This window comes from Ostreococcus tauri (genome assembly GCF_000214015.3).
Source record: "Ostreococcus tauri WGS project CAID00000000 data, contig chromosome 14, whole genome shotgun sequence".
Classification (NCBI taxonomy): Eukaryota; Viridiplantae; Chlorophyta; class Mamiellophyceae; order Mamiellales; family Bathycoccaceae; genus Ostreococcus; species Ostreococcus tauri.
In genome coordinates, this window is record NC_014439.2 from 451,414 (window position 1) to 471,433 (window position 20,020).

The 20,020-nt window shown below is 62.6% G+C and overlaps 13 protein-coding genes across 13 annotated transcripts; 7 read left to right on the forward strand and 6 right to left on the reverse strand.

The window, feature by feature from the left end:
- Positions 1–95: 95 nt before the first annotated feature.
- On the forward strand, positions 96–1,883 carry OT_ostta14g02540 (Cation/H+ exchanger; the record flags this gene model as incomplete). The annotated part of the gene is made up of 1 exon (XM_022982615.1): positions 96–1,883. The coding sequence occupies one exon, from the start codon at positions 96–98 to the stop codon at positions 1,881–1,883; it is 1,788 nt and encodes a 595-aa protein (XP_022841382.1).
- Positions 1,884–1,963: 80 nt separating this feature from the next.
- OT_ostta14g02550 (unnamed product) lies at positions 1,964–3,022 on the reverse strand (the record flags this gene model as incomplete). The annotated part of the gene is made up of 1 exon (XM_003083036.2): positions 1,964–3,022. The coding sequence occupies one exon, from the start codon at positions 3,020–3,022 to the stop codon at positions 1,964–1,966; it is 1,059 nt and encodes a 352-aa protein (XP_003083084.2).
- A 314-nt stretch (positions 3,023–3,336) lies between these two features.
- Positions 3,337–3,765, forward strand: OT_ostta14g02560 (Kazal domain; the record flags this gene model as incomplete). Its single annotated transcript, XM_003083037.2, has 1 exon — positions 3,337–3,765. One exon carries the CDS (start codon positions 3,337–3,339, stop codon positions 3,763–3,765), a length of 429 nt encoding a protein of 142 aa, XP_003083085.2.
- Positions 3,766–3,862: 97 nt separating this feature from the next.
- OT_ostta14g02570 (G-protein beta WD-40 repeat) lies at positions 3,863–4,654 on the reverse strand (the record flags this gene model as incomplete). Its single annotated transcript, XM_003083038.2, has 1 exon — positions 3,863–4,654. The coding sequence occupies one exon, from the start codon at positions 4,652–4,654 to the stop codon at positions 3,863–3,865; it is 792 nt and encodes a 263-aa protein (XP_003083086.2).
- Positions 4,655–5,097: 443 nt separating this feature from the next.
- On the forward strand, positions 5,098–5,810 carry OT_ostta14g02580 (Nnf1; the record flags this gene model as incomplete). The annotated part of the gene is made up of 2 exons (XM_003083039.1): positions 5,098–5,193; positions 5,334–5,810. The coding sequence occupies 2 exons, from the start codon at positions 5,098–5,100 to the stop codon at positions 5,808–5,810; spliced, it is 573 nt and encodes a 190-aa protein (XP_003083087.1).
- An 83-nt stretch (positions 5,811–5,893) lies between these two features.
- On the reverse strand, positions 5,894–6,985 carry OT_ostta14g02590 (Crotonase superfamily; the record flags this gene model as incomplete). The annotated part of the gene is made up of 1 exon (XM_003083040.2): positions 5,894–6,985. The coding sequence occupies one exon, from the start codon at positions 6,983–6,985 to the stop codon at positions 5,894–5,896; it is 1,092 nt and encodes a 363-aa protein (XP_003083088.2).
- A 166-nt stretch (positions 6,986–7,151) lies between these two features.
- On the reverse strand, positions 7,152–11,741 carry OT_ostta14g02600 (P-loop containing nucleoside triphosphate hydrolase; the record flags this gene model as incomplete). The annotated part of the gene is made up of 2 exons (XM_022982616.1): positions 7,152–11,522; positions 11,634–11,741. The coding sequence occupies 2 exons, from the start codon at positions 11,739–11,741 to the stop codon at positions 7,152–7,154; spliced, it is 4,479 nt and encodes a 1,492-aa protein (XP_022841383.1).
- Positions 11,742–11,971: 230 nt separating this feature from the next.
- Positions 11,972–12,673, forward strand: OT_ostta14g02610 (Tetratricopeptide repeat; the record flags this gene model as incomplete). Its single annotated transcript, XM_003083042.2, has 1 exon — positions 11,972–12,673. One exon carries the CDS (start codon positions 11,972–11,974, stop codon positions 12,671–12,673), a length of 702 nt encoding a protein of 233 aa, XP_003083090.2.
- Positions 12,674–12,740: 67 nt separating this feature from the next.
- Positions 12,741–13,487, reverse strand: OT_ostta14g02620 (Streptomyces cyclase/dehydrase; the record flags this gene model as incomplete). Its single annotated transcript, XM_022982617.1, has 1 exon — positions 12,741–13,487. The coding sequence occupies one exon, from the start codon at positions 13,485–13,487 to the stop codon at positions 12,741–12,743; it is 747 nt and encodes a 248-aa protein (XP_022841384.1).
- A 583-nt stretch (positions 13,488–14,070) lies between these two features.
- Positions 14,071–15,230, forward strand: OT_ostta14g02630 (Mog1/PsbP, alpha/beta/alpha sandwich; the record flags this gene model as incomplete). The annotated part of the gene is made up of 3 exons (XM_022982618.1): positions 14,071–14,202; positions 14,464–14,551; positions 14,719–15,230. The coding sequence occupies 3 exons, from the start codon at positions 14,071–14,073 to the stop codon at positions 15,228–15,230; spliced, it is 732 nt and encodes a 243-aa protein (XP_022841385.1).
- A 256-nt stretch (positions 15,231–15,486) lies between these two features.
- On the forward strand, positions 15,487–16,815 carry OT_ostta14g02635 (Rossmann-like alpha/beta/alpha sandwich fold; the record flags this gene model as incomplete). The annotated part of the gene is made up of 1 exon (XM_022982620.1): positions 15,487–16,815. One exon carries the CDS (start codon positions 15,487–15,489, stop codon positions 16,813–16,815), a length of 1,329 nt encoding a protein of 442 aa, XP_022841386.1.
- A 92-nt stretch (positions 16,816–16,907) lies between these two features.
- On the forward strand, positions 16,908–18,098 carry OT_ostta14g02640 (Protein of unknown function DUF2048; the record flags this gene model as incomplete). Its single annotated transcript, XM_003083046.1, has 1 exon — positions 16,908–18,098. One exon carries the CDS (start codon positions 16,908–16,910, stop codon positions 18,096–18,098), a length of 1,191 nt encoding a protein of 396 aa, XP_003083094.1.
- Positions 18,099–18,169: 71 nt separating this feature from the next.
- Positions 18,170–19,816, reverse strand: OT_ostta14g02650 (START-like domain; the record flags this gene model as incomplete). Its single annotated transcript, XM_022982621.1, has 1 exon — positions 18,170–19,816. The coding sequence occupies one exon, from the start codon at positions 19,814–19,816 to the stop codon at positions 18,170–18,172; it is 1,647 nt and encodes a 548-aa protein (XP_022841387.1).
- Positions 19,817–20,020: the final 204 nt, after the last annotated feature.

The following is a 20,020-nucleotide window of genomic DNA, read 5'->3' on the forward strand; positions in this document are numbered from 1 at the left end:
CGGGCGCGCGGACGCGCGCGCGATGGACGCGCACCGTTGGGCGGCGTGCGCGAGCGATCGGACGGGGAGTGCGACGGCTGGGGGATGATTCGCGGATGCGGCGGGACGGGGCGCGGCGCGGCGCGGCGGAGACGGTTGGGTTTTTGTCGGACGCGCACGGGGTGTTTCGAACGGTGTCGGAACATCACGGGATGGTTTTGGGGGACGCGACGGCGCGGTCGTTCGAGGCGCTGGCGCCGAGGATTGAGATCGGGGATGGGATCACGCCGTTGTCGTTCGTGAAGCGCGCGGTGGAAATCGCGCAGGACGCGATGGGGTTGTTGAACGGAGAGCGTACGGAGACGGCGTTGCCCACGGGGGAGGTCGTGCGGGCGCTGGAGGATCCGGGGGAGTTTGTGGCCGGGATCGCGGGGACGATATCGAGGGAGGCCGCGGCGGGGGCGGTGATTGATGATCAGGAGTGGACCAAGGTGTTGAAATCCGTGGATGTGGACATCGGGCTCTTGCTCGCCTCGGTGGTGCTCATCGTTCCGCTGTTCAACCGACTCAAGTTGAGTCCGGTGTTGGGATTTTTGGGGATCGGTCTCGTGCTCAATCGAGCCGGGTTATTCATCGAGAATCAAGAGGTTGATCAGTTTTGCGAGCTCGGGATTCAGTTTTTGCTCTTTGAGATGGGACTCGAGTTGTCGTCAAAAAAATTACAGTCTCTGGCCAAGTATGCGTTCGGTCTCGGGCTCTCACAGGTGCTCTTCGTGAATTTAGTATTCGCCGCGGCGCTACTCCCGGCTGGGAACGCGCTTGGGACGAAGGTGTTGGAGTTCATTCAGCCGGGTAACGATCAGCTGTTGCAGGTGTCGTCGGTACTCGAGGCAATCGTAATCGGCTTTGCGCTCTCGCTCTCGTCCTCGGCGTTCGGGTTGCAGCTCTTGGCCGATCGTAACATGCTCACCACAAAGTTTGGTACCGCATCTCTCGGGGTTTTGCTGTTCCAGGACTTAGCGGTGGTGCCGTTCATCATCCTGTTGCCTATTCTGCAGTCGTTCCGCAGCGGCGGAGGCGACGTCGATTTTCCCGTGCTCGCCGCCGGCGGCGCGACATCCTTCCTCGATTTGGGTGTCTTGGCGTTTGGAGGTAGGCAGCTCGCGATCGCTGGATTCCGCGCCATCTGTCGAGAGAATTGCACGAACGACGTATTCGTCGCCATGTCGCTCCTGGTGCTCTTCGGGTTCAGCTTCGCGACGAGCGCCATCGGTTTCTCCGATTCACTCGGCGCGTTCCTCGCTGGCATCATTCTCGCCGACACGCCCTACTCGCACACTATTATTCGCGAGCTCCAGGCGTTCAAAGGTTTATTTCTTTCGTTATTTTTCGTCACCATCGGTACCACGATCGATTTGCCGCTCTTCATCCAGCTCTGGCCGATCGCGCTCGTGATGACGGTGACGCTCATGGCGAGCAAGACAGCCGTCATCACCGCTCTCGGCGGGGTTGTGGGTTTGTCCTGGCGCGAGGCCTTGATCTCAGGCGCGTTCTTGTCGCAAGGAGGCGAATTCGCGTTTGTGATTTTTGGCCAAGCCACGTCCGGTTCCACCGGTTCGCTCTTCCCGATGGGCCTGGACGAGTTGCTCGTCATCGTCGTCATCTTGTCCATGGCGCTCACGCCGCTCGCCGTTGACTTGGCTCTGAGGATTGCGGGCCCTGATTTTGTCATGGCTTGCCAACTCCCAGAGAACACGATCGACGAGGAAATGATGGACGTGGCGATCGAAACCCAAGCGAACAGGAACGGCCTGGACATTGCCGAGATGGCGGGCGAACCGATGGGCTCATCGATGTCGGTCGACGACGACGCAGACATCGAAGTCTGGACAGGAACGAAGTAAACTGTACATTAGAGGCACGCGACCATAATACAGTATCAGATTGTACAATCAACAACAGATATTTACACGAACACTACACCTCACGCCGCATACTCGTCCGTGCTCGTGTCCGACACGCTCGAGTCGTGCGCAGAGTAATCGAGCGTGGTTGACATCGAAGCCTCCATCTGCGCAATCTCTCGCTCGAGCTCCTCGATTGCTTGCGGCGTCAAGTTACCAATCGCACTCAAATCTTCTTCGCATACATCGCATTCATCGTCACTGTCGCCCGCGAATCCTCCAGCGAACTCGCGAAGCTCTCCGTTTTCTCTCACGAGTCTCTGGTTCTCGATCGAGAGGGACGCCTTTTCACTCATCAACGCCTGCACTTGTGCTCGAAGCTGCTCGACCAAAGCCGTGGTCTCGGGATCGACCGCGCCCTTGGCCTCTTTCGAAGCGTGTCGTCGCTGAAGCGCCATGTTTTGTCGCCTGAGCTCCTCTTTCTCCTTGTTGCTCTCCCTCAGCTTTGCGTTCGCGTTCGCGAGCTCTTGACGAAGCGCCGTCGTCTCATCCTCGCGCTTTGACGGCGTCGGCACGAAAGACATCGCTCTCGGGGCCAAATTTTCCTTCCCTCCCGGCGTCTCGCACCGCCCGGGCGTCGCTCGCGAACGATCCTCGCTCGCGCGCTTCGCGACGCCCGCATCCGTCAACCCCTCCATCCAATTCCCGCCCAAGAAACTGCTCGCGCCTCGACTCAGCGCCTGCGTCACCGCGTTCGCCGTCCCGATCGTCCCCTGCATCACCGCCTCGATCGCCACATCAATCGCATCGTCCACGCGTTCCAACACCTGCTCCGGACTCGTCGTTCGTCTCTGTTTACTCGGCGACCCGAGGGCATCCGCCCGCGCCGCGCGCCCCGCGTTGGCCCACGCGTTGGACACATCATTCAATCGTCCCCGTGGACGCTCCCCGTACGCGCTGTCCGGATCGTATCTCGCGATATTCTTTCGTGAATCATTTCCCGGCGTCTTTAACGCGACGTTCTCGAACCAATCCTCGTTCGCGTCGGCGTCGAGCGCCGTCTTCGGTCGATCACCAAACGTCGATTCGTTCCCCTCACCGACGCGTGATCGTCGACTCGTCGCCGTCGAGCGGTGCATCCCGCGACGCCCCGGCGCGGATGAATCGATGCGTTGAAAATTCCTCCGCGCGCGCGCGAAGGCTCGACCTCGGCGCGTCGGCGCGTCGGCGTGTGCGCGCGCGCGCGCGCGTGCGTCACAAAATAACACGCGGCTGACGGGTTTTGGTTCGACGTGCGCCAAGAAGACGGTTCATATCGTGAGCCCGAGGCGCGTCGCAGCGCGCCGCGTTCGCGCGCGCCCCGATCGGCGCGCGCGCGATGGAATCGGTGACGAAACTCTTGGCGCTCCTCGCCCTCGTTCGCGGGCGACGGGTCGCGCGCGCGGCGCGCGTGATGGAGCGAGGCGAGGCGTTGGCGCCGGTCACGCTGCGGGCGAGCGACACCGGGAGGGCGGACGGGACGATCGCGCGCGCGCTGGAGCGGTGTCGACGCGCGTGCGGGGACGAAAAGTTCGCGCCGACGTGCGCGATCGGGCTCGGGACGCTGAGCAGCGGGTGCTGGGCGTCGTGCGCGTTCGCGGAGGGCGCGTTCGGAGACCCGAGGACGCGCGCGTACGTCGTTCCGGGAGAGTGCGCGGAGGGCGGACACGACGGTGAAAGATGGCGAGCGCCGTCGTGGACGTGTGCGAACGCGTGCGTCGCGCTGTACGAACCGGTGTGCGGGGAGAACGGGATGACGTATTCGAATTCGTGCGTCGCCGAGTGCGCGGGAGTGCGAAACTTCATCGCCGGGACGTGTCACGATCGAGACGGTCGCACGTGATCGAGACGCGCGCGTTTAACGATCGTGAATTGTTCACCGTCGTGCGATCCATTTCTATAGCTCTTCTATGTCCGTCGCGCGTCGCGGCGTCGTCGCGTCACGAGAGGCGCCATATCGTAACCGTCCCGTCGTCCGAGGCGGAGACGAGCAAGGAGGAATCGTGCGGGGACCACTCGACGTGGTTGACGTCGTCGTCGTGCGCATTCTCCACTTTCACCACCTCGCGCCACGTTCCGTCGACCTCGCCGTATAATCGAATCGAATTATCACCTCCGCCCGCGGCGACGAGCCCGTTTCGTCCCCACGAGCAGCTCAGAACCGCGCGGTCGTGTCCACACTCGAAACTCGTCCCGAACTCCAGATCTGTGTTACAGAACCCCTTACCGTTCCACACGATGAGCTTTCCGTCGCCACCGCACGTCACACACCGCGTCCCGACTCGACCGTCGTCCAGCGCGCGCGGTTCGAAGCTCGCGCACCAAACCGTCGACGCGTGTCCCTCCCCTCCGTTCCCATCTTCCCCTCCCAGCGTCCGCACGCACGACCAATCGTCTCCATCCGCATCCTCTCGCCAAATCTTCACGCTCTCGTCGTAACTCGTCGTCACCAGCACGTCCTCCGTCGGATGCCACGTCACCCGCTTCACGTCGCCGCCGTGTCCGTGCATCGCCGCCGCGCACTCAAACTCCTCCTCCCCGTGCGCCTCCCACACCCACACCGTCCTATCTCGTCCACACGTCGCCAACAACGACCCCGACGGGGACCATCCACACGATTTCACCTCGCTCTCGTGCCCTTCGATCGCGCACGTCCGTCGCCATCGCTCGGTCTCGCCCGCGTCGCGCGTCCCGAAATCCTCCTCATCCCCCACCAAGTCCTCCCCACCCATCGCGCGCTCGCGTCGAAACACCGTGACGACGCCATCGAACGACGCCACCGCGAGCGCGCGTCCGCACGGGCGACACGGCGCAGAATCGCGCCGCGCGGTCGCGTCGCCCGCCCATCGTCTCCACCTCTCGCCACGCGTGCACGCCCACCGCGCGCGCGCGTCTGCACGTCCCGTCCGCGCCGCACGCGAAGACGACGTCCGGGCGGGACGGGTCGAACGTCGCGCACCACATCGCTCGACGCGCGCGCGTGGGGACGTCGACGCGCGTGAGCGCGCGCATGATGGGCGCGATGTGTCGTCTTCGGAACTCCACATGGGCGTCGACGGTGGTCGTATACGTGTGTGGCGAGAGTTAGGGTTTAGACGCACACCGATCGGTGGGGACGGAATTCAAATCGCGCGCACCCCGAACGCACATCGCGATGGCCGACGACGCGCGCGCGATGGACGAGCCGACGGAGAGCGGCGCGCGATGCGGAGTATTTTTACGCGCCTTTCACGCCGCGGTGGCGTCGTGCGCGGTGCCGCCGACCGCGCAGGTACGTCCCGGGCGATGGGTGGATGTGTGGCGCGACTCGTTCCCCTGGACCGCGCGACGGACGCGCGCGACGCGCGCGAGGGACGAGAGGGTCGGGCGACGGGCGGGACTGACGGGGCGAATTCGTGCGCGCGCGCGTAGGAGTTCGTTCGCGCGTTTCCGGGGCTTGCGCCGACGCATCACGAGGCGTTGTATGAATTACACCGAGATGTGTTGAGCGCGTGGGCGAAACGGTCGCGGGAGGAGTTTGAGACGATTTGTGAAGAGGAAGAGATCGCGCAGCGGTTGAACGCGATCGATGCGATGTGCGCGAGGGCTGGGATGGGAGACTTGGACGTGGCGTCGAACGCGGCGAGGGTGGCGTACGGCGGGAAGACGCCGGATGAGGTGGCGCGGAACACGCGCGCGGCGGCGAAAAAGATGGAGGCGGCGGCGCTGCGAGAGATCGCGGATGGGTTGGAGGCATCGGCGCGAGCGAAGATTGGAGAGTTGGAGACGAAGCGCGCGGCGGTGCGGTCGGCGGCGAACGGGTTGAAATCGAGCGAGTCTGGAGGGGAGAAAATTTTTGAGGCGTCGATGCAGTGGAGCGCTCGGGCTCCGCAGGCGCTTCGATCGTGATTGGACGATGCGCGTTGTACGATGGAGAACCACCACCGCGAGCTTTGTAAAATACCAGGTGTTTGGAATAATTTTACAGTAAATTACAAGCGAGAGAAGAAGGAAGCGGGCGAACGCGTCGGCGCCCATCCCTCGGGCGGCGGGACGCCGACTTTTGTGATGAGCACCGCGTCGACGCCGCGCTTGAAATCGTCGGCGAAGATGAACTGCGAGATCAACGCGTTGTCCGTCGCCAAGCTCCACTCCAAACTTTTCCCTCGCGCGCGACGCATGAGCTCGAGCGTGACCTCGAGGCTCGTCGGGCACGCCTTTGCGAGCGACTCGGCGGATTCGGCGAAGAATCGTCGTTCTACGTCGTCCGTTGCCGCGTCGCGCCTGCGAGCGATTTCGCTCGTGATCCCGCTCAACGATAGAGATTCATCTCCGAAAACCTCCTCGATCGCGCGCTTCCCACGCGCCGTCGTCGCGTACTCGTCGCACCCGTCTTCCGCCGCGTCCGCCGAGGTCTCGCCCGCCGCCGCGCACGCCGCTAAATCCTCCGCGCTCGCCCCAACCGTGAGCGCTCGAACCATCGGTTCGCACACCGCATCCCATGACTCGCACGTGACGTGATGCGTGGATAATCCTAAAGCCTTGCACGCTTTTCCACGAACACGCGCGCCCGTGAGCGCCAACCACGTCCCGGTCGCGCCGCCGCACAACCTTCTCAAAAACCACGACGCCCCCACGTCGGGCCAAAGCCCGATCGCGCACTCCGGCATCGCAAAAACCGTCTTCTCCGTCGACACCCGCACCGGGGCGTAACAGCTCAATCCCGCCCCACCGCCCATGACGCTTCCGTTCCACACGCACGCCGACGGCTTTGTCAGCGTCGCCAAGCGCGCGTTCAGCGCGAACTCTCTCGAGAAAAAGCCCACCGCCGCGTCCCGCTCGTTCTTCAGCACCATTTCGCGAACCGCGCGCACGTCCCCTCCGGCGCAGAACGTTCCAGAGTTCGCGCCGAGTATGACGTGCGCGCAGAGCGTCGCATTGTCCTCGCCCGCGGCGTACGCGCGGTGTAAACGCTCGATGACGTCCGACGTTAACGCGTTACGCGCTCTCGGACGGTCGAGGACGATGAACTGGGCGTTTCCACGCCGCTCGACGCGGAGCGGTGGATGGGGTGGGGTGGACATGGAGCGTCTGGGTGTGCGGGCATGGTAGTTGGGGGCTCGGCGGCGCGGGCGGAGGGCGACGGACGCGACGCGCGATGCGACGGACGTTCGAAGGCGTCGGCAGATGAGATGCGTGAGCTATGTTATTTTTATGATGCAACGGTGCGAACGCGCGCGGGTTCGCATGCTAGGTGGATCGTTTGGATGGGGTCGCGCTGGGGGACGGGCGAGAGGCGTTGAATCTGGAACCCCACGCGTCGGACGCCGAGGGGGAGTCCTCGGATGACCTCGGGATGCGAACCGGTGCGAGACCGGCGGGCGAGCCCGTGGGGTCGAGATGTTTCCACTGGCTCTCGTCGAACGCTGTCACGGGCACGCGAGCGGCGGGTCTCGACGGCGGCGCCGCCTCTTGGTCGCTCTCGAAATCAAACGCGCGGCTGCCCTCGGCGTCGGGCGCGTCTCCGACCAAATCTAACAGCGCGGGATGGGGCATCTCCAGCGCCTCCGGGGGGGCTTCGTACGGCTTCGCGGCCAATCGCAGCTTTTTCTTTCCCAGAGGTGGATATTTCGTCCCCACTGTGTGCAACTCTTGGACGCATTGAAACTCGGTTCGCCTTCTCTTTGGCAACCGGTTTGCGTCGCCGTCGTTCGTCCTCGCGCTCGCGCTCGCCGCGCGCGCGCTTTCCGGTGATTTGTTTCTCGATGCCTTGACCACGGTGTGAGGTGACTTCTTCTTCAGTGTCATCGTATCCTCGGATTTCGAAGAGGAGAAAAATTGTTCATCGACGCCGACGGGTGCTTGGATGCGATGCGACGGAATCTTCGTCGTCTCGTCGACGGGCCCGTCATCGCCGTCGTCCGTCTGGACGGCGATCCCGCGTTGGCGCGCAGACGATGGGCTCATCAAGTTGAAGCTCGTCGGGGAATCGTCGTTATCCGTTTGCGTCTGCACGTCCTTCATCGGCGTCGTCTGTTGAGCGGGAGCGTGCCCGACGGTGAAGAATGCCTCGTCTTCGACTGCCTCCTGTTCGACCACCTCCTTTACGATCGACTTTTCCACCTTGTCAACCTCATCATCATCGGTTTGTGCGGGCGATTGCTCGATGACGAGCGTTTCTTGGATGGAGTCTTCTTCTTCTTCTTCTTCTTCTTCTTCTTCTTCTTCTTCTTCTGGTTCTTCCTGGATATTGTCCTCGGGCGGCGCGGCGTCTTTCACCATGTGAATCGCGATGGGAAACTCGTCCAGTGAGATATGCACGGCGTCGTCCGATGTGCGCGCTTCCGCACATGATTTTGAGTGCGACAACTCTCGCCTTGTCAACACGTAGGGCCGCGCGCCGAGTCTTGACTTCTCCATGAGTCTTTGAACTTTTTCCGCGTTGGAGATTGCGGGCGCGGCCTCGTCGCCCAGGACAGCCGTGGTGACTTCCATCAATCTGTACACGCGCGACAGGTCCTGCTCGATTGAGCGTACCATTTGAGGTCTGGCAACAAGCGCTCGGAATTCCGGCATGACCTGTTTTTTCACGTACGGACGAACACAGGAGAGGCACGACTTATGCACGTCTTCGCTCGCGCGTCGCGCAAGCGGTTCAAACCACTGGATTATCGTCTGTTCCACCTCATCGACGATGAGATCGTACATCGTGCATGCGCTCAATGAGAAAGCATTGATGGTGTACTCCATGAACGCATCGACGCCCTCCGGCGTGGGCGTGATCGCGTCGTGTCCTTCGTCGTCATGATTCCAATGCGCGCACAAACAGCCCTCTGCTATTGCCTTGACCTGTTTATTCACCACGGCGTTGATTCTTTTCATACACTTCTGGTGTAACGCCTCCGTATCTCTAGCGATCGACCTGTTTGGCGTGTATGCCTTGCTCGCGCGCGCTGTGAGCTTGAAATTTCGCAGCGCCATCCTCATGAAGGAGCGCATCATCGCGCGAGATGGATCCTTCTTTTCACCAACGAGGTCCGTGAACCTTTCCTTCATCATCGCTTCGAAACAATCATCTTTATCATCCATCATTTGCGCCGCCCAATGACGAAGAACACTATTGCACAGACTGAGCAGCGACCCTATGGACGCTTCCGACGAATCGTTCTTCGTGGTCTTGAACGCTCCGTCAAATGTCGAGCCGATAATCTGCAGCATGGAACTCTTCGCGTCCATGATGAAGTCTTCCACGTCTTTCTGCGTCCTAATCTCCTGCCTTCGTAGCTCGAGCGATTTATCTCGGTTCAACGTCTTGGTCAACACCGTACGCACGAGCTTTGCGTCGCCGTATTTGATCGCGTGTGCCTCAAGCGACTTAATCGATTCGCTCAACACTGAGTAAACCGTCTCCCGACAGAATCGGTAAGCAGCCTCCCATACTTTTCTCCCCGCGTAAGACGCATCCGCACCCAGGCGGAATTCAATCTCATCGTGAAAGCCTCGCAATGAATCATCGCAACTACTTGGAAGTGCGACGAGCGGTTCCGCCATTTCGCAAAACGTTTTAAGAGCGTCGTGAACTTTCCTCGTCGATCGACGTAAGAGCTTCAAATCTCTCGCGTGCTTGAGTTCATCGAGTATGGAGTATAAATAAGCGTGCCCGGTGACTTCTCGCACGTTCTCAAGCGTCGGATCCAACGCTGCTGACCAAGATGAACGAATCTCAACAAATTTCCATGCGACGCTGATGACTGCGTTTGCGGTGGGCATGGTTTCAGCCACGCTTCCAGATTGATCCATCAACATCCCAAGCAACTCACTACGTCTTACGTTCGCGATCGTAACCGAATTTTGATTGATGATGCGATCGATGGCCCACTGGATGTCTTTATCAATCGGTGGCTGATGCTCTTCCAATTCTGAATTGGTGACTTCCTTACCGAGTTCGCTCTTCAGCAGCGCTCGTGCCTTACGAAACGTTGTCGAGCTATCGCCCCATATTCGATCTCCCTGCACGGCGTTGATTAGACGCCTCGTCGCCGGTCGAGTGATCAGTTGCTGCAAGAAACCACTCTTATGGAGCGCTCGAACGATATCGCCAGTGGTTTCCCGCGCGTCTCCAAGACAAATAACAGCCGAAGCATTGCGCAGAGCCGCAATAAGGTGTCTATCTCTCGCAGGATCGGTATCACCCGCCCCGGGTGCATCCACTAAAACTAGTCCACGATTCTCAGGTGGAACCGGAATATCTATTCTCACTTCTCGTAACAGTCCCCAGCACGATGCCGGAGTGTGCGTTTGCGTCCATATCGTGTGCTTCGTCGCCCTCAGCGCGCGATAGAAATTGTCCGCGACACTATAATCTACTTTTCCACTGGGACTATCAGGCTCATACTCGAACACCACGCGCTGCCCGAGCCTCGTGATGTACTGCGGCGGGATCGCGCACTTGTCCTCGTCGACATCCTCGAGCGACAACATGTTTGGATCCAATCCGACCATCGCGCACGCGACACGAAGCTCTGACGGTAATCCGTAACCATCGTCCGGATCGAACTCGCCCTCCCTTGCCTTCTTTTTGAAATCTAACAGGGTCACTTCGTTGGCACCAGTCGCTTCAATCTCTCTGCGCACGAAAGTCTCGGCGTAGTCGCCCAATTTGGATTGAGCCTCCGCAACCTGTCGCGCCACACGGACGGCATGTCGGAGCGCATGCACGTGTTTCTTCACCACATCCGGGGCAAAGTAAACCAATGTCACTCTAAAGGTGTCGGAAGTGCTGACAGAAGACGCCACGGAAGTGGTGTCCATCACGTCGCCTTCCGGAAGCAAGAATGGCATGCGAACGTCCTCGGATAGAAATTCCTCCGGGGGATCCGGCGATTCAGAGAACGGTATCGAGCGAGCAGGGAGCTCGTACGCGTCGATCATATTTTCGTAATTGCGGAGCTTCTCCTCCGCCGCCGCGCGTGCCGCTGCCTCCCTCGCTAGCTGCTCCTGATGCTCCTTGTACAGCAAGTATGTCGCCTTCGGCTGTCCCTTCTTAGACGCCTGCTTCTTCGCCCTATTCATCTTCTCCTTCTGAAGATTCTCCGCCTCCGAATCCTTGAACGCGTCACCCCTGATAGCTCGTCCCCGCAAGTGCCGCGGTACGTACATCGCCGCCGTCTTCTCACGATCCAACGCCGGCGGCGGCGCGAACATGCGCGCGTTCGCGTCCAGCGCCGCGCCGCTACCTCCATCCTCTATCGCCCGAAGTTTATCCGCCGCCTCCTCCTCCGCAGCTTGATCGTGCGCAACCATGCTCGTGATCGTCAACGCCGTCGCGTCGCTCCACGTTCGTCGTCTCTCGACGTCCTTCGCGTCGTCGTTCCCTCTCCGCGCCAGCTCCCTGAGCAACGCGTTCAACACGTGACTCTTCCCAACCCCCGACCGTCCGAGCGCCACCACCCGCAGCGGCGCTCGCGCGCCGCTCTCCAATCCATCGATTCCCTCTCGCACCGTCTCCATCAACGGCGCCAACGCCTCGGCCTCGAGCGCGTACCGTCCCGAAACCGTCGTCGCGCCGCTCGCCTCGAGCGTTCGCGTCGCCGCTCGACTCGTCTCCACCATCTCTCGTCCCTGCGCCCGGCCGTCGTCGTCGCGTCGTCAGTCACGTCACCCGCGCGTGGTCCCGTCGCCGTCGCGCCCGTCGTCGTCGCGAACGATCGCGCGCGTCGCTCGTCCACGCACCGCATCCAGGGACTTTCGCACCGCGTCCACGCGCGCGAGGTCCCCGATCGCGCTCTCCGCCCGCGACGCCGCGCGCGCGGGGTCATCCGCGCTCGCGCCCGGCGGCATGGCCCCGAGCGCGCGCGCGCGGAGGCGTCGCCGACGAATTCCGCGACGGCGTCGTGCGAATTCCGTCGATACCTTTCGAAAGGGACATCGAAAGGCGTACATCGACCGGCGTCGTCCCTTTCGAAAGGTATCGACGCCTTTCGATGTACGCCTATCGACGGCCCCGTCGATGCGTCGACGCGTCATCGCGGGAGTCGCCCGCGACGCGTCCGCGCGGGACGACGCGCGCGATGGCGGTGCTCGAGGAACTCTCGGACGGCGGCGCGGACGGCGGCGCGGACGGCGGCGCGGACGGCGGCGCGCGCGAGGCGGTGGAAACGATCGCGGATGCGGTGGCGCGGATGAAAGACATCGGGAACGCATCGTACGCGCGCGAGGCGTACGCGGAGGCGATGGCGGCGTACGGGGACGCGATCGAGGCGTGTGGACGTGCCGGTGACGGCGTGGAGGTGGAGGACGACGACGATGGACGTGGGCGGCGGTTGGCGATTCTGTACGGGAATCGCGCGGCGTGCGCGATGAAGCTGCGTCGGTTCGAGGCGTGCGTCGAGGACTGCGATCGGGCGATCGAGGCGGATTCGGGGTACGTCAAGGCGTGGTTTCGTCGCGCGCGCGCGCGGGAGGCGATGGATGATCTGGAGGGGGCGTTGGGGGATTACGAAAAAGCGGCGGCGCTGGGAGAGCCGAGCGCGGCGCGCGAGGCGCGTAGGACGCAGCCGCTCGCGGAGAAACGACGGGAAGAGATGAAGGAGGAGATGATCGGTAAGATGAAAGAGTTGGGGAACTCGTTGTTGGGGAACTTTGGGTTGAGTCTCGATAACTTCAAGGCGCAGAAGGATGAGAAGACGGGGAGTTACTCGATTCAATTCGTGCAAGGAGAGGGCGAGGCGCGCGCGCGCGCCGGCGCCTACGACGAGGACGAGGACGAGTGAGAGGTGAAATAACACATCCACGCACGCGTCGGCGCTACTGTACCTAAAATCTACAACGCGGTAATAATCAACCTTTCGCGTGGAAGGAGGCGTTTTCAAGCGCGAGCTGTCGACATCGCTTTTCAAACGCTTGAATCTGCGACCGCGCGACGTCGTCGAAGACGACGCTCACCGCGGCCGCGTGCATGGGATCCTTGACCTCAAAATCGATTTCGAAATCCACCACCACGCCGTCGCTCGGGGGTAACCCCGAGAGCGCGTCGTCGCCGTCCGCGTCGTCGTCGTCGAGCGGAGAAAACGTCCACGTCGTCGTCATCGAGCGAAACAAACCGCTCGACACGCTCGTCGCCGTCACTTTCTCCGGTCTCGCGCACGTCACCGCGCTCGTATACTTTTCATTGAACAGCTTGAACCCAATCTCCAAATCCGCCTCAAAGTACTCCTCCCCTCGCGCGAGCGCCTCCCGCTCCCGCTCGACCCCCCAGCGCGCCCGCGGCGTCCGTCTCGCCCCCGCGCAAAACGGCACGAAACTCGAATACTGATCCACGTCCGCCACGACCGCGCACAAGGACTCACGCGTGATCCCTTTCACGATCTTCCGCGCGCTGAACCGCCTGCGAAGCGTCGACGCGCCGTCGTCGTCGTCGTCCGCGCCCGTCGTCCGCCGCGTCGCCGTCGACGCCCCGCGCGCGCCCCGCGCGCACCCCCCTCGGACGACCGCGCGCTCGCCGTCGACGCGCGCGCGCGTCCACGCCGTCGTCTCGCACGAGATCGCGCGCGTCTCACGCGCGAGCGCTCGGGCGACCCGTCGCATCGCGGTCGCGCGTCGATGACGCCTCGATGATGAATGCGACGCCGCGACCGCGCGCGAGCGTCCCGCGCGGCGCGCTCGGGCGACCCGGCGTCGCCCGCGCGTCGCTCGGGCCCGTCCCGCGCGCGCGCGCGGCGTCGCGTCGCGCCCGCGACGTCGGGGGGCGTCGGCGTCGTCGCGCGCGGGGGTCTGGGCGCTACCGACGAGTGATGACCCCTGAAACACCCCCTCGCGACACGGAGCGTCTCCCTCGAGGAGTGATGACCCCTGAAACACCCCCTCGCGACACGGAGACGCCCCACCAACGAGTGATGACCCCTGAAACACCCCCTCGCGACACGGAGACGCCCCACCGACGAGTGATGACCGCGAACCCACCCCCCCCGATCGAGATCTCGACCGAGATCTCCCACGGGATCGACGTCCCGTATTGAAGCACCCCACGTCCGATGTGGTGACCCCGACGCGCCCTCGAGCGCGACGGGCGGCGACGATCGACGCACATCGGCGAATCCGTCGTGCAATGCGTCGCGACGCACGCGCCCGCGCGCCCGATCGGCGAATCGCCCGCACACGCCCGCTCGCGATGCTCGCTCGCGCCACCGCCACCGTCGTCCCCGCGCGCGCGCGCGCGACGCGCACAGAGACCCGCGGCGCGCGACACGTCACGCGCGCGGTCGATCCGTCGTCCCGTCGGGAGTTCGTGCGCCTGATCGCGGTGCGTATCGCGCGCGTGCATGTCCACGCGCGCGATGGCGCGACGGGCGATCGCGCGACGATGAAACGCCCGTCGACGCGCGCGCGACGATTTGATCGCGCGCGCGAGGGGTGAGAACGATGGGATACTTTTGTCACCGTCGATGGCGTCGTGGATGGGCGATGGAGACGGAGGCGTGGGATGGATAGGCGCGCGATCGCGATGCGATCGCGCGATGGAGACGCGCGACTGACGCGGGGGCGATCTCGGACGTGCGCGCAGGGTACCGCGAGTGTGTTGGCGAGCAAACCCGCGTTTGCCGCGTACGGTGATTCCGCGAACGTTTGGGGCGGTGTCACGAACCCGACCGGTACGTCGCGCGCGGTGGAGGACGGGGGGGTGACCGAGGGCGATGGGTTTCGCGAAGATACGCTCGCGGATGGGATTGGGCGAGGTGGTTGGGCCCCGGGGCGTCGCTCTCTCTCGCGCGCTCGATCGATGGATGACTGACCGGTGCTCGTGTTCGCGAAAACGTAGGTTTCGTCCCGTACGCGGGCGATGGATACGCGTTCTTGCTCCCGGCGAAGTACAACCCGTCCAAGGAGCGCCCGTTCCCGAACCAAGACGCGTACTGGGAGGATAACTTTGACGCGGTGACGAACATCTCCGTCATCGTCGAAAAGGCCTCGAAGAGCAAGATCTCGGACTACGGCAAGCCGGAGGCGTTCTTGGAACAAGTCTCGTACTTGCTCGGTAAGCAGTCGTACACCGGCGAAACGCGATCCGAAGGTGGGTTCGCGGCGAACAAGGTTTCCACCGCCGCCGTGCTCGAAGTCGGTTCCCGCGAGAACAAGGGCAAGCAATACTACGAGTATGAAATCCTCACGCGCACCGCGGATGGCGACGAAGGCGGACGCCACCAATTGATCTCCGCCACCGTGAGCGACGGCAACTTGTACATCATGAAGCTTCAATCCGGTGACAAGCGTTGGTTCAAGGGTCAAGAGCGCGACTTGCGCACGGCGCGCGAATCCTTCACCGTCGCGTAAACGGCGACGCGCGTCGAGCGAGAGTGTCAATATCACGTCTCTCGTCCGACCACGGACATCAAGCACGGATACATTGTTGGACTTTCAAGGTCGTCCGCACCGCGCACAGCGTCCGCGCTCGGTCTAGGAAAATATAGCAGAGCTCTGCTCTTTTAACGAAGAGTCTCCATGGACTCGTCGCGCTCGCCTTCGACGCACACCTCGACGCGTCACGAACGTTCACTTTGGCTCGCACACGGATGTCGTCCGCGTAACCATGCTCGCCTCCACCGCCCGCATCGCCCGCACCGTCACCGTCGCGCGCGTCGGGTGCGTTCCGCTCGCGTCCACGGCGCGCGCCGCCTCCACCGCCCTGTTGGATTCCATCGTCGAGCGCGTCGAGCGTTCGCTCCCGACGCGCGCCGGTGCGTCCGCGACGTCACCGAGCGTCGTCGTCGGATTATCCGGGGGCGTGGACAGCGCGATCGCGGCGTGGGCGCTGAAGAGATGCGGCGCGGACGTGACGGCGGCGACCACGAAGAACTGGGACGGCTTGAACGAGGACGCGAACGAAGACTGCGGCTATCGGGACGATTTGAGGAGCGCGACGGAGATCGCGAGAAAGATTGGAATACCGTTGACGGAGATTGATTTCACGAGGGAGTATTGGAACGACGTGTTCGAGCCGTACGTGAAGGCGTTCGCGAGCGGCGCGACGCCGAATCCGGATTTAGAGTGTAACCGGAGCGTCAAGTTCGGCGCGCTCTTAAGACACGTCACCGACGTCATGGGGGGGGATTTATTAGCCACCGGGCACTACGCTCGGATAGATCGCGGAGTTGGTGAGCGGGTGAGGTTGTTACGAGGGGTGGACGAGACGAAGGATCAGTCGTATTTCTTGGCGTCCGTCTCTGGGGACGCCTTGAGCAAGGCGTGTTTTCCGCTCGGCGAAATGTTGAAGAGTGAGACTCGAGAGGCCGCACGGGCGCTAGGCTTACCCTGCGCCGAGCGTCGATCGAGCGCGGGAATATGTTTCATCGGTCGAAGGCCGTTCGGTGACTTCATCGGGGAGTACATCGTCCCGAGAGAGGGCGCGTTTGTGGACGCCGAGACGTCGCGTCCCGTTCCGGGCGCGCCGCCGCACAAGGGGTTGGCGTCGTACACGGTCGGTCAACGCGCGAAAATCGGCGGCGCCGCGAAACCCTGGTTCGTTATCGGTAAGAATGTCGAGGAGAACGTCGTGTACGTCGCGAACGGTGCCGATCACGACGCTTTGTTTTCCACGACAGCCGAGCTCGCGGATGAGTTTTGGATCTCTGGCGAGCGTCCGGAGATGAATCGTCTCCTCGCCAAGGCGCGCTACGCCTCACCGCTCACGCCCGTGACGATCGCAAGCGCTTCGTCAGAGTCGTTCACGCCGTCAAAGTTCTCCTCGTCCTACGTCTCCGCGTCGTCTCTCTCCGAGTCGCTCCGCGCGACGTTTGACGCGCCCGAGCGCGCCGTCACGCCCGGGCAGGCGCTCGTCCTCTACGACGGCGACGTCTGCCTCGGCGGCGCCGTCATTCATCGCGTCGGCGCCACCAAATTCGAAAAGTTGTATATATAAAATGCATACTCGTCAGCCCGTCGTCGCCACGTTCGTCTGCATCGTCCGAACCGTCCCGTCGCCTCCGCACACGCCGACTCGCAGACGCGCGCATGGCAGCCGTCCTCGACCACGTCTTTGAGTTCGTCGGAAGAAACCTCGTTTCGAGCCGGAGTAAGACGAGATTTTTCCATGAGGGTTGGGGCGATCTCGCCCACGCCAAGGCGGTCGCGTTACGATCGCTCGAGTACTTCGATTCGGTGGCTCTGAGCTCTGGTCAACTCGAGCGCGGTGACGTTCAAGACGCATCACGGACGCGCTCGGGGATAGAAATCGACTGGGGCCGCGACGTCGACGCGGACGATGGATACGGCGTCGACGTCATTCGACAAGACGCGTCGTTCGAGTCGCCGTTCGCGGATATGTTGCCCGCGGAGTCCCGTCGCGTGCTTTTCGCGCGCCTGCGACCGGGACGCGGCGGAGACGCGAGGAAAGATGGAGCGCGACGAGTGGCCATCTTGTTGCCGTGCACGGGAGACATCGATGAGTGGTATCGACGGTCGATCGCTCGGGAGTTGTTGGAGAGCGGGGTGGAGTGCGTGATTCCGACCATTGCGTATTACGGCGCGCGGGCGCCGCGCGGGCAGTGGAGACACGTCATACGAACCGTGAGCGAGGCGAAGATTCAGCTGAGCGTGACCCCGGTAGAGATGATGGAGATCGCGAGAGCAGTAATGGAAGAATCGGGACCCGGGACGGAGCTGTGCCTGGCTGGGGTGTCGCTGGGAGGGACGATGAGCGCGCTCACGGCGTGCGCGCTCGCGCGAAACGCCGTCGACGCGGATTCTACATCGGTGTGCTGCATCGCCGCCGCGAACGATTGCACGCCGTACACAGACGGGAGTATAGAAACTCGCTTGGCGTGGGACGTGTTGTGCGAGCAGCTGGCGACGAAGTCAGACGAGGCGGCGGCGGTCGAGGCGGCGGCGTGTTGGGGAGGACATGAAAAAGGCGCGACGAAAGAGCAAGCTCGGGAGGCGTTTCTCGAGGCCATGTCGGAGCTAAACATGCAAGCGCTCGTAGTTGAAAAATCAGTGCGAAGCGCGGTGTTCATCACGGCGAAGAACGACCGTTTCGTCGGTAACACCACCGAGGCTATCGCGGAGACGTTGCAGACGATGGCCACCGACTCGAACGGGTACTGGCGCGAAGACTTCGACGGCGGACATCTTCAGTTCATCTTCGGAAGAAAGTCTGTCATTGCACCATCGATAAAACGAGCGTTCGAGCTCAATAGAAAGTAGCACCGATGACACATTTGTTGTATTTCTATCAAAATGAATGATGAATGAAAAAAAATTGAAAGAATAACGATCTACTGTTTGCCCCGACCGACAAAGACAATCGCGCCGACGGCGACGCGTCTGACCCACTTCCACTTACTCACGCGCACACGTTGACGATCACCAGTGGTGTCGGATCCAAACGAGTCGTCTTCGGTGCTTCTTTCGCCGCGCGACGCCGTCGTCGGATCTGCGAGTTCGGAGAGGAGTTTCAACACCTTTGAAATCTTCCTTCTGATTCTTTGACGCTTTCCCAAGCCGCCTCGACCACTGAAACGATACTCACGACTCGCATTCGTCGGGGCGAAGTGCAAATCCGTCGCCTCGGCGCGCGCACCCAGATCGGGAGATGCCGTTCGAGAGACGTCGCCTTCGTCGTCGCTGTGCGGTACGCTAGTGCGACCAGTCCTGAACGAGCTCGTGCTCGTCACGTGGTGCGTGTCCGGCGGCGCCGGGATGGCGTCATAATCTTTCATGCGATCGTTCGCGGCGACTCTTCGCCTGAGCTCGCGATCGAACGTCGCCATGTACGAGTCGAGGTTCTTCGCCGCGGCCATGTGGGCCAGTCTCGGCGGCACGCCCGGGTCCTCGTAGTAAATCGACACGTACTGACTCCCGTTCACCTCTGCGTTCTTACCGACCATGATCGCGCTATACATTGACCGCACATCCACCGCGCGCGATCGCATCGCGCTCTGAAGCTTATTCTTCGCCGCGACTGCGGAGCGCGAGGACAAAGCGTCTCGGCAGATGCACGTCGCCATGTCGTTCGCCGCGTCACGCCACATGCGCCGAGCGACGAGGTAATCCCGCGGAGCCATGAGTCGCGGATACTGTAAACGCCAGTACACGACGTCCTGCGCGGTGAACGGTTTGTTCAAGGAGTTTGGATCCTCTCGCTCGATGCACGTCGGATGCAACGTCGTCGCGTCCCACTCTTGGCGCCCCAACAAATCTACCTGGGCGTTGAACAAAATCTCCACCGGCACCCCTCGAGCCAACACCTCCGTTCTATATTTCGCGAGACCTCTCTTCATCATGCGCTCATCTTCGGGTGAGATTCCGCGAAGCATTCTGTACGTGCAGCATCCGACGCTTCCGCTCGCGATGACGTCCCACTCGCCCTCGTCGTTCGCGATCGCCGACGCAAAGTCCTCGTAATCCTTATTCGAAACCGCGTCTCGCACATCACTCGTCACCCCCGTCGCCTCTTCGACGATCGACTCGTCCCACCCTCTGTCCACGGCGCGATGCGCCACCCCGACGAAGACGGCTTTGAAGGTCCACACCGGCGCGAACACCGCCGAGCGCGCGCCCCATCGTACAACGCTAAAAAAGAGCTTGGCGAAGAGCAGCACCATCCGATCCGGCGGCGGCGTGTTCTCATCCATCCTCAGACCGATGAAGAGCGTCTTCCACGCGAGCGAGACGATCCACATCGCGAGCACGCCGAGCGACGCGTCCCTCGAAGACATCATCCCTCCCGCCGCGCGCGCCGCCATGATCACCGTCGTCACCGCCGCCGCGCTCTCACACCAACTCAACCGCACCACGTCCACGTCATCTCTTCGCGATCTCGTTCCCGTCTTCCCATCGTTCGATCGTCGTCGTCGTCGCCGCGACGTCCCGCCGCCGCCTCCGTCCCCGATACCCTCCGCGCTATCCTCCGTCCGCCCCATCACCGACCTCGACCGACGCCGTGGACCGCGCGAGGCGTCGAACGCACCGCCCGCGCGCACGTCCCGTCCGAGCTCCGTCGACGCGTCGAGGCGATCGACGCCGATGGTCGGTCGATCCGAGACGCCCGTCCCGAAGCTCGCGCGCTGACTGGACCGCGTCGCGCCCCGCGCGCGGGCGGTCGCGCCGTCGTCCCCGCGCTTCGC